We start from the raw sequence: 12,455 nt of genomic DNA, 5'->3' as shown, positions 1-12,455 counted from the left end.
GCTGGGACAATGTGTTGGACTACATTAGTTTTAGCTAGGTGTACCTAATAAACTAGCAATTGAGCGTAGTTGCAACTAGACTAAAGAGTCTACAGTGAGGCTGTAGTTAGGTAGTAGGTACATTAGTGTTGCAGGTATTTTACTCATGAACCAAAGTATTGCACAAATTAGCATTTTGACCTGATGATGGTGCTAGATGAAAAATTACCACAAGGACATGAATGTCGCTAAAAAACACAAATGTCAACATCATGGTGGTGCTAGAGGAAAAGTCAGGAAATCACCAAAGTCAGAAGGATTCATTGTCTGGGAACCATGAATGTCTGTACAAAATTTCATGGCAATCAATGATGAGATGAGCTATTTCACTTTTTGCTTCTCCTATCCTATCATATCACGGTACATTTTCTTCATCTAACGGTTAAGTTGGCCCACAGGGCGATCTCCGCAAAAACTTGGTATATTCCTTTAAGAGGAAACGGTGAAAAGGACACACAGAAATTAACTGTGGGATCTGATGCCCATGGAAGGATATAGAGATGAGGTTGGATAGATTACAGCAGGGACAGCGCGCATAATGATCTGATCAAACGATTGTGGAGAATAAAATGCCAGAGTAGCTTAGAGCGGTGACAGACTGAGCTGTCAGGGAATCCCTGGTCTTGCTGTGATAGTCAGCTGCATATGCTCTCATTGGAATCACGTTATTTCTGTCACAGCACCTGCAGAGTTTGCTGCTCCACACTTTTCCCCCTTTTCTGTCTCCCCTCCTCTTTCCTTCTGCAAAACACAAACAGCTCAATTCTCTATCCTTCTTTTCATTACATAAATCTTCTTCTGTCTGCCTAGGCCTTTTCTGTTTTTCCCATCCATCTATCCACCATTATATCCTCCATTCCTCCATTATTATGATTTCACCACTGATTTCACTAATAAAATTTGGCATTCAACATACAAATCCTTTAAAAAACCTCATACTACTGGCATTGTAATTGTAATTTCACTTATGCTTTCACCTGTACTTGTCGAATTATCTTTCTTTTGTTTGGTTTAATTGGATGTCCCTGAATAGACTGCCACTTTTCAAAAGTTCTTACAGTTCTTCAAAAACTCGTTTAAGAACCAAGTAATTAATCAGGTTGATTTTACATAATCAAGTACAACAATGGGTGTTCTCTCTGTGCTATTTCAGACAAAGATCAATTAATGAACATCCCTAGAGGTCACACTCTTTGCAGTCATTGTTTTCCCTCTGTCTCTGGTCAATTTGTGTCAACAGCATCTAGTCGGGAAGTGTTTCCATGTCCCTCCAGCCACAGTCAGTTGTCAAGCCTGCAAATATAATTTTTTCCTTCATCTCCAAGATAATGAGGGTTTCAGATTGGATGACCTATGATTCAGTGCCTCAGATGTTGGATGTCAAAATTAAGAAATGCAGCAAGAGAATACAGTGTAATAATAATGCAGGCAGTAGAAAGTAAACAAACTACAGACTACTCTAGCTAGAGATGTGTAACATTCTTGAAAGTGATTTCTGACCACAGTAGAACAGAAAGATTGCAAAACAAACTCAAAAGTGACAAAGCTGTGTATATGGGCAAAGAATTACCTTAGTGTTTTGTCAGAAACAGAGCAACACAGGTCTCCCATTGGAGGTTTTCTCACTACCTGATATAATATAATATATAATTCCAGTGTTAACTTGCCTTTTTTGTCAACCAGCTTCTGAGAAAAAAAGCCTGATTCTAAATGTTAGATGTTGGACTGTCTTCATCAGCAACTCTTTTACTTCATCTCTCTGCCATTACCCACTGTGCAGGTATCGTAAAATCAGCTTGAGTGAGCTTGTTTGCTTGGAGATTTTGCCCATGGGATGAGCGTTTGGACTAAACCATGTAGACGGCGAAATAAAACAAAGAGCTGCAGATTGGAGTGCCTATTTGGGGGGATCAGGAACAGCAGTAATAGCAACCCTTTCAGATTACAGGGATTATTATTAAACACCCTTTAATAGAGCTTTAAAGTGGCACTCACACGTGGCTGAATATTTTCTATCAGGAAATCTCTTTACTTACATCCTATATTAAAATTACTTGACTATTTTCAAAATGTCTGTGAGTGGATTTTGGGATAATGTATAATCCTTCGGAAATTAAACTCCATTGTTGATTCTATTTATGGTCTGCATATTTTTCTACAGTAGCCAATTCAGTGTATTCACATTCTGTAATAACTTCTCGGTATAAATACAGTATATTATTGATAGTGGCGGAGTCCGCCATTCCAGCGCTGAATTCAGGTTGCCTACCTAAGCACTCGTGATTTATTTAACTATGCATGCATGTAATCCAGCATAATTTTATCTCGTTGATAACAACTTCACTATTCACTCTCTTTACACCCTATCAGAACTGTATTAAGTTACTGCTAATGCAAACACAACATCCTGATGCTACTTCACATTAAAAGCATTCAACTGGCAAAACACAGGGTGGCTTTCATTATGAAGCAGTTACAGAAAAATGTATTTTGTCACTGTGGTTAGCATTGACCACGATCAGTTTTCAGAAATGCATCTAATAAACAGATTTCAGCATTTTTTTCGTCAGCAGATTATTTGTAATTTTTGTGTAGCTAATAGAACAAGAAGGAGCAGCCACAGTGAGCTGGTAGATGAAGAGCTGCAGGCGACAGGCTGCACACCTCCAGCTCCTCAGCAATGTAACCAAGTCCACCGTGCCCCCTTGAGTAGAAAACTACTAGCACCGTGTGCAGCATGAAATCAGATCGCAGCTGCAATTATTTTGGGCTGACATCTTTATTAAAACAACATGAATTTGTTTGGCTGCACTGTAAACGGATACACCAGTTACTCTTCTGTTGTATTTCTGACAAAGTAGCAGCCCAACAATTGTTTGTTGTACTATTAAATTGCAAATGCTGTTCCCTCGGTAACCACGGATGTTGCCAAATCAACCAGGACTGAAATCTTAAGGATTACAACATTAAGTTTTTCATCACTAATCCAATAACCATACGAGAAATAACCATAACATTTTCCTAGATTAGAAATACTTTTTTGTTCATATCAACTACAGAGACAATGTGCCCTGATGACACTGTAACCAATCCTCTACAAAGAGATTTTCTCCTCATAACCAGAGCGTAAGTGCCCCAATCCTTAACATGCAAGCTAAACAATCCGCTTATTCTTAAAAAGTCTAAAGCCTGACATTCTACTCTTCCCCAACATCTCACAAGGCTTTCTGAGACCTGCCAAGGCTCTGGGCTGCATCCCGGGGTTGCTCCTAAGCCTTCCTCTGACAGGAGAGGCTGATATGCAGTGCCGAACACTGTCTTGAGAGCACATGGTGTTAACCTCATTTGACAACAACTATATTAATCCTTAAAATTCCAAGATCATATCAATGTCAGAGGGTATTTAGCTCGTCTCATATTGGACATTCTGGCATGCTTCAATGCAAATACATGCAATAAACAAAATTCCTCCTCAATCACCATAATTCTCTGCAATAAAAGAATCAATTCAGCTTAAGTCCAAGTTGTTGCCCGTGGAACAAACTAATTAATTTATTTTTTTTGTGTACATCAGCCCATAAAACAGCTGCCCTCTTCTCTGGCCAATCGCTCCATCAAGAAGCTTTTAGATTGCACTGATAGGAGATCTCAGAGTCATTTTGGTGCCTCTCTATTTGCTGTGCCTCAGGTCTTAATCTGTAAAATCTCAAAACAATCTTGCTCCTCCTAACTCCATGTCCTCCATCTTATCTTCCACCTCTGTCTCTTTTTGTTTCTGCGTCCTTCTTGCTTTGTCTCCTGTTCTGCTTTGAGACGGTACTCTGATATTTACTGGAATCTATCTGCTTATTCAAGTGTCCATCTCTGAGCTGAGGAGCAACCACATAGAAACTTTAACTCTGAGCGGACATGAGGTCTGCCACACAACCACTCAAGGAAGAAATGACTTATTTGTATTTGTCTAGGCTCTTGCTTGTTTTGCTCTGGATTACAAGGAAGGTAAAATAGCACCAATGTCATTATCCTCTCTTTCTTTGTTGAGTAGCTAACCGCAGGTAAAAAAGGAACTTTATCTTTTTCTGATTCAGTTTTCAGCTTTTGTTTTTTCCACTTTGTTAAATGTCAAAGATCCATTTCCATTTAGATTGAACTTTTTGCTTTACCCTCAGGGGATGTGTGACTCCTGGGGTGCCCACCAAGCTATGATGACTGCACGGCATTAGCAGTTTGATAGCACAGGGTCAACCTAACGTCACACACTTGGCTTGTCGCTAAGGTCAGTGCACCTCCTGAGGCCTGGAAAAGACAGGCAGCTTGGCAAGCAAGGGCAAATAAAAAGTAATATTCCCTTAAAGGCCGGTCATATTTGATCAAATTTGGATGTGAATAATGCGGAGAATTCAGGGCTCTTAGATTTAAAATTTCCCCTCATACACAAATAGGCCTCAGATATGTGGTTTACTGTGTGGCGGAGAAAAACAGTTTGTGTGAGTGACCAGTCAAGCACAAAGAATAAGTTCTATGTATTTTGGTGTTACAGTCAGCATTATTTAATCAGAATCAAAGACAAAAAGAATGACAGAACTTGCATGTGTGATGTCTGATTAAAGATGCCTTTCTGATATCTGCACTAATATCTTCTCATGAGCACAAACTAAAGGATTAATTAATTCATTTTCAGCCTCCCTTGGTGCATGTTCACAATTATGAAAGAATATAAACAGCAAATGAGAAAATCAGTTTTTCTGTTTTTTTCTTCCAGTTAGTCAAATTTAATAATGAGCTGCAGAGGTAGAAAGCAATAAAATGTTATTCTAATGGGAGTAGCAATATTTTAACTAAGGAATGAAGCAAGGAAATACATGACTGCTCAATCTTATTGGTAAAGATACACGGAAAGGCTGCCATTTTCTTCCCCAAGATGAAACTACAGTATACTACACCTACACTACACAGCAGACACACAAGGCGACACCTCCAGTGAAACAACTGATTCTAGTTGACCCCAATTATCCTGCCTTCATCTCGGGCTTTGAGGTGAAACAACAACAGGGAACTGCTGCTCTACAGGGCGAAAGGGCTGCTCTCTGTGATCTACGAGGCAAAAAGCTAGTTCAATACGACAATTACTGCCCCCAAAGAAATGGATTAGACCAAAAGCTCCCTCGCTTTTAAGCATAGAGCCCAACAGTATACTTATGTCTGCTATCTTTATAACTTTAATTAAACAAAAATACAATTAACTAAATAATGGAATGCATCCAATCCAATCACAAGTGCCCATGATGCTAAAATGTCACAACTCAAAAGCTGCACAACATATAGTGCAGGTAGGAAGATGACACGTGTGTTTAAGCACTGGGCAATTGCATTTGATGTTGCACGTCTGTGCTTGTGCATAGTCACGCAGAAGAAGTAAACCTGGCTGGGAAACCAAATTAATTTGATGTGTTATACTCAGTTTAGGAGCACTGCTGTAAGTACAGAGCAGATCAGGTTTACTGATGGGGCCCCACAAACAAACAGTTTATATGCCTTAGCTTGCTTTCTGTGTAGTGAAGAGAGAAAATGGGGAGTAAAACTCAGTTCATTACAGTGATCAAGGACTTTGTGACTGTAGTTTCTGTGGCAGAATACAGCAGTTAGCTGATGATGAGGATGATGATATTGTGTGAAATTGCTTTGTATGTGGCCTCGAGCACTGATACACAAAAACAAATCAGCCACACACACACACAAAGGGCTACATCGGGAGGCTACAGTCTAATAGTACGATGCCTCCCCTCTGACATGTTTCATTCTTTGGTCCTATCCCTCCAGTTGAGTTTTCCCATGTCAAACACCGTGAACATGCAGCATCAGGCTCTTCTTGGCTATATAATCCTTTTAGGGTGACAGCACACATAGAGGTACACCACTTAGCCCAAGGACAGATATTAATGATAATGTACACAGGCTATGCAGGCAGTGTAGCTATACACACTCCAAATCAGGAGAGCTGATTTTGGACTTCTTTGGAATGAAAGCAGCAGCAAAGTCATTTCAGATAACAGGACCTGGGGCTTTTTTTTTCAGATCATATCAAGCAGAAAATCAATAAATGACACAATTATGATGCAAACAAGGCTTAATACCTAGACAATTAATAATTCATATTTATGTTCGTTTTGAATGCTGCGCCTGTGAGGCACAACCTTCTTGCAAAGTGTCATAGAAGCTGCCTCTTGTCTCTCTCTACCCACCTCTAATCAGAAAAAATACCAATATGATATTTCCCAAGTGTCGTCAAAGAATGGTGACACACTGATTCATGACATAAAGTAAAATACTGGGCTAGGTCTACAACTTGTTTTTTTGCAACCTGTTAACGCAGCGTCTGTCTGCTGTCCTGTGGTTTAGCAGCGATGTGTCTGTCCATGAACTGCGGCTCAGCGGAGGGACCTGTCTGTCCAGCACCACACCGCGGCAAATGAACCTGGATACAGCAGTTCATTGTCTTAAGCATCGATAACGCCAGTCATGAAAGTGAATGTCAGCGGAGCATAATGCCAGACTAGATTTTTCAGACAACAGAAAACTCAGCTGGTTGAGGCTTTACTTACACAAAAACTCCGAAAAGCAGAACTCGGATGCCAATCTCCAAAGCCAGTTCTCGCATGTTTTTCCTGCGGTCTGGGGGCGACACGTTCATGGTTCTAATCCGTCAAGTGAAATAGACAAAGGCGGCCCTGGTCAGTTCTGAATGTTGCTCACTTTGTAATCCACCTCAACAAAGCGAGCGCTTCCACAAGCGGTGCTCCCTAATCGCACACGCCGTGCGCCTCCATCGCGACTCGGTAACCTGAAGCAGTCTTCCCTTTTCCTCGCCTTCGCCTGTCTCCGCTGATCTCCGTCTGTTCCAGTCCCCTCGGGCGATTTTCTTTATTGCAACTCTGTTGCTGACAGCTGCTCCTCTATTGAGTCAACGTCTCCTTCCTCCACTCCATCAATTACTTAAACTGGGTTGGAGTTTTGGGAGCAGAAGACATCGGCAAATACGGGATGGGAACATTAGAGCTGTGGGTTAGCACTGTGGGGGAAAGTGATGGGAGAGAGAGAGAGCAAAGTAAAGAGAGAGACTCTGAGCCTCGCCGAGTGTGTGCAGAGACAGAGTGGGTCTCTCTCTCTCTCTCTCTCTCTCTCTCTTGTCTAGTCTGAAGCCAAGAGAGATTGCTCCTGAACAAACATAAATATTGGAGCACTTTCAGGAAATGACATAAACAAAGTAGAGGACCACTCCAGTGGTGCAGTCTGGGCAGGTGTTCATGACCAGAGCACTGACAGTGGAACATCTTATGGAAGGCATTAGGCTCAACACTCGGCCTGACTTATATTACATTACTGTGACAAAAGAAGGCCAGCTCAGGAGAGCCCAGCTCACTGTTGGCTCTTCCCCATACTGTCCAATCATACCACTAGGAAGACTCTAGTACCTCAGGGTCTTTGCAGCCATACAGTGATAAAGGAGCATGGGCAGCAGCCTACCTGTGGGCTAGGAGACCCGGCCAGCACTTCATAGACACACATGCATATCTGATGCCTTCTAAAACTGGCCTTCCTGCATTACCTGCCGATCCAAGATTTGCCTCTGTGTGTGTATATGAATGTGTGAGTGAGGGAGAGCCCATCGTGGAAAAAGCCCCTGACCCAAAAACTTTTCCGCCGCCTTTCTAGGTCACAAGCTCGACAAGCTGGAAACTGACTCTGCACATGCAATCTAGAAATTGTGCATTTTTGCTGGTTAACAAGGCATCCTGTTAGCTACGAACGACTAAGATAAATGAATGTATACATGCACACTCACAAACACACGCGTGCACACTCAGTGGAGGTTTTGATCTAGGTGATGTGCCTGAAGTCTTTGCCAGCTCCCTAATAAGAACAAAACAAAACAAGAGGAGATGTGAAATGGTGGTAGGTTAGGAGGTGAGATCTAACTTCAAAGCTTTCAGGCAGCCGTCAGACTTTTCAGCTTTTAGAGAGTGTGGCATGTTTATTACAAGCCATCAACATGGTTTTACCTCTCAGCATCACAGTACTCATGATTCAGATGATTCACTCCGGTCAGGGAGGCTTTCAAGACCTTTACGAGCATCAGCACAGGACTAAATAAACATTCAATTATAGGACAAAAAAAAAATATTACTTTCCTCTTTACAGTTATTACCACACTGACTTATTCTTTCTTGTCCAAAAGCAAACATGCAAGAGCCACATGAAAAGGCACATCTTTCCTTTTCATCTCTTTTCTTTTTTTCTGTTCAATTGCAATCAACATTTTAATATTTCTATTTCCTTGACCCACCTCTAAGTTGTTTTTCTTTCTCTGCAGTGTAGACTATGAGTCACATTCCCAGAGGTTGTGGTTACACTGCAAGGTAAGACATATGGCAGAATATAAAATAGGTCGTATTTCTATAAATCAAAGTTGAATGCATCGTTACAAAGTGCTCCTAATCACCTCCATGGGTATGGGTGAATGTTCTGTCCACTGTTCAGGATATTCTCTGCGACAGAGTGACTCATCATGCTACATAGGGATTGGTCCATTGCTCCCAGAGTTCTAGGCTTTATTGGAAATCTCTCATCATCACACTTTGGCAAGGTTTTAATGGAAAACATCCCTCATTCTTGGTTTATATACAGAGTTATGTCAGTATGTGGGCAGCATTTTTACATGCTGATCCACCTAAGGGGGTGTAAAGTTAGATACTGTTGTTTAATGCTACTATGTGATAACATGCTCCTATCTGAAAAAAAGTGCCGTGTTAGAACATGGAAAATGAAGTTGTAGTACTTTTTTGAACCCAGTAAAGGGTGCCATAAAGGGGAAAGCAACCCATTTTTATGTTTTATTCTTGGAGTTCTATAACTAGTCCCTAAAAATTTGAATTAGCTCTTGAGCTCAAATTGCCAACTGTGTCAGTTGATTCAGCTACGCCCGAGAGTAGAGAGAGACATATTTCACCACTCAGAATGGTTGGCATCCTCTATCAGTGTTGCATTCCCCAATAAAGGAACTAGTCATCCAGAATTTTTTTGTTGGTTTTGTCGTTATCTAACCTTCATGAACTTGGTATTTTGTGTTCTTGGCAACTTCAGATAATGAGGCAAAAACTGACCATGAAAATACCATGAAATTACAAAAAGCAGCATAATCTAAGTGTTTTAAAGCCAAGCAAATGCTGGTTCAAGAATCATATTTGCACCAGAATTTAGCACACATTTTTTAGCCATTCTTTTTGAACAAGTCCCTACACCTACCAGTCACATGTTCATTCTCTGCATATAATGTGTACTGTACATGTTTCCACATTATAAATAAATGTATAATTATTTTAAATTTAAATATTGTGTAGCAAACAACTGCACCTTTTACACGTTTTTCTAATGTGAAAGTCTGTTCAAACAAAACTATCTAACTTTTGCTGACCAGCTATCACTGCAGCTACAAATCACAGCTATGGGATAATGCTAAATGCTAAACTACATTTTAGCATTTACCTAAAATACTATGTTAATGTAACAGAAGCACCAAAGTGGAAAAGAATCATAAAGTCTGTGAATTGACTCAGTAACGTCCATCATATAGCAATAATTACCTAAAATTAGCTAACTAGCCGATGTTTGCTAATATTAGCCACCATAAGCTATTAAGCATACATGAATTCAACTTTTCATTTGTAAGATCAAAATTGTGTTATATCTTCTTCTTACATAGTCTCACTTTGTGTGTAAGTCATTTGAAACACACTATTTATGTTTGTGACATAGACCTTACAGTAAGTGTCACATACACAGAAAACATTGTCAGTGGGAAGTACCACTAAACACGGCTATGAAGGGCAACGGTTTAGCTTCAGAAAATGTAAAATTACGCTTCTCAAACTCTTTGGGGAGATTTTATGGTCCTCTTTGCCGTGCTTCACAACCAGATCACGAGATTAATCTGAGTGGGCATGAAGTTGTTAAATACAGTATAGTTTTACCTCTTGAGGCCTCTAAAAACTATTTAAAAGAAACACTAAGTGAAGGAAATCAATCCTCAGGTGACCTGCTCACAACTCACCATCAAGCATTCTGTGACGAGGAGTCAAAAGTAGACGTTGTATATTTAGGGATCACAGCTTAGAAGACTGGGAATCACTGCTCTAAAGGAATAATGCTGAGCTACTGAAGTTGTTTTGAGGTCGGCTGATTTCAGCCAGAATATACAGTATGTTAAATACCATTTATTTTGGCACCCAGCTCTGGTCTGTGAGTGGAAGTTTTTAACCACCCAAAGCAAAGAGAAGGGAGAGATCAATAGACCATTTCACTGGAATTGGACTGCTTCACAACAACTTGAGTCCAAGTTTTCTTCCTGTGAACTGTTGATATTAACAGTTTGGTTGGGGCAAAATTCTAATTTTTAGGTGAATGATTGCTTTAGGATCCTGGCTGACACAAGCGTTCAGTAGCATACTTTGCTGTTTATGGTAGAGACATTGGATCGATAGCATATGATAATCACACTTATTTCTATTTAACACACACAGGTACAGTAGTGTGGCTGGAAACAGGTTTTGATCTTGCTTACAAATTCTCATACATTTTTTTGGACACATGTTACTCTTTACTTTCTTGCGACATCTGTAAATAAGAATGAAAGTAGTGACTTGTTCTGCTAAAATATTTTTGTCTGACCATAACTTTGATAGCCTGTAATGAGACAAAGTGGTGTAAGATGAGAAACAGCTTCAGTGGACAAGACTGTGGTGAAATTAAAATGTCAGCTGTCAAAATTCAGACAGAGCTATCATAAACTGAAGCAAGCCATGGTCAGATTTTTCTCTGGGTCCAAGACTCAAGTTAATTGATTGGCAGCAGTTAGACAAAAAACCTGTAGGGGTCTTGACATCATCAAGTCGTCTTATCCATGACTGGTTCCTGCTCAGTGCACACTAGACCATATATTTAGTTGGTTGTTAGCTGTTAGTGAAAAAAGAGAATGTTTCATGGAGGTGTTTTCTAGATGCTATTGCCAATCAGGATCACATAGTTGACCTACTGTAACTTTCTGTATAACCTGGATACATAAGACAATATATTAGTATTAATCCAAATGTCAGTTATCATCCAGCCAAGTATGTGTAGTTAATTATCAGATGGTATCACATTGAGGATATGGGAATATGTCTTGTTTCTTTTGTGCATCTTCATCATTGACTTCTTTTATGTGTTTTTTTTTTTATTTTTTTTTATTTGGAGATGCAAAGATGATGCTGACATTTAAAAAATGCTGTATATAGAATTTTGAGATGACAAAAGCTTAATTTTTTCTCATTTACTACAGAAAATCCTCTATTTTTTAAATTACTCCAGTAAAACACTAAAACCGCTGTATTCATTTACCATACACTATCAACACTTCTTTATGAAGTAGTACTGATCAGTTTGCATCTGTCCTGGTGAAGGGTTAGGGGTTAAACCAAGTCTGTTCAAACCATAGCCGATGATGTACGTCCCATGTTGTTTAAGGCAACGCTTTAGAAAGGTTTTGCATTGCTTGATTCAAACAAAACAGCAGGCTTCCACAACAGTACCATCTTTGCTGCACAACATATAAGTTTGGCCTACCTCTAGTGGCTGGAGAGAGAGACAACATGCAGAGAGTTGTGGATTTCAGCATAAAGGGCCAGGTCACCCAAATCACACACACAAAAAAACTTTCTCACTTACTCTTTCTGGTATCTAGCCATGCACATAGTTCCAGTCTTAACTGCTAAAGCAACTATAGGAGAGTAAGTCACAACTATGGTGAGTCACCAAGGAAACAAGTTTTCCAGTTGCCCTGAATCAGTGTTGCTGAAGTGTGTGTGGTGAGTAATACTAATAAAATGTATAATAATTCAAGGGATAGAATGTCTAAGCCCACTCTGAAATAAGACTTTCCCATTACTGTCTTCATTTAGGTTAAATGTATTACTTTGAAAACATCTAAATACGAGTGAATGGCTCTGAAGCTGTAAATGTTTGTGGTTGTAAGTTTGTATTGAACAACCCGGATGCTGTGATTGGGGAAAAGAAGGAATTTAGTGAAAAGTCTCTTTGCTACAGTATCACTGTCCCTCATTTTTGTATACTCATGATCTTGCTCTGGGTCTTTAAGCATAATACAGCTTGACTAATTCGATAATCATCACACATATCAGTGCTAATGCCATCAGTGAAATTAGTAATTAATGTCGGCAATTAGTTCTGCCTTTGAAAATGACACTGATGAAATATTAAAGTGCGACAAGAATAGAAATATTCACGCAGCTCTTTTTGTCTGGCCTACTGTGGTTTTGTTTGATTTGTAACTCAATTTGCCTCATTTGCCTTATAGTAATGTA

At 39.8% G+C, this 12,455-nt stretch overlaps 1 protein-coding gene across 2 annotated transcripts in view; it reads right to left on the bottom strand.

Annotated features, from left to right (window-relative positions):
• The window catches only part of plpp4 (phospholipid phosphatase 4), a 49,236-nt gene extending 41,338 nt beyond the window's left edge, over window positions 1–7,898 (bottom strand). Inside the window, exons 1-2 of one of the 2 annotated variants that reach the window (XM_044215034.1) lie at window positions 7,883–7,898; window positions 6,642–7,108 (exon numbers count right to left, since the gene is read on the bottom strand). In XM_044215034.1, the coding sequence (XP_044070969.1) occupies window positions 6,642–6,730 (89 nt within the window). In that variant the 5' untranslated portion in view covers window positions 6,731–7,108; window positions 7,883–7,898. Of the gene's footprint in view, window positions 1–6,641; window positions 7,190–7,882 lie in introns of those variants that run through there. The other variant, XM_044215033.1, reaches the window with a different exon arrangement.
• Window positions 7,899–12,455: the final 4,557 nt, after the last annotated feature.

The sequence above is a fragment of the Siniperca chuatsi genome, linkage group LG11 (assembly GCF_020085105.1).
Source record: "Siniperca chuatsi isolate FFG_IHB_CAS linkage group LG11, ASM2008510v1, whole genome shotgun sequence".
In the NCBI taxonomy this organism is placed as follows: Eukaryota; Metazoa; Chordata; class Actinopteri; order Centrarchiformes; family Sinipercidae; genus Siniperca; species Siniperca chuatsi.
Note: the sequence above shows the minus strand (reverse complement) of the source record. Positions and strands in the feature narration are given on the sequence as shown.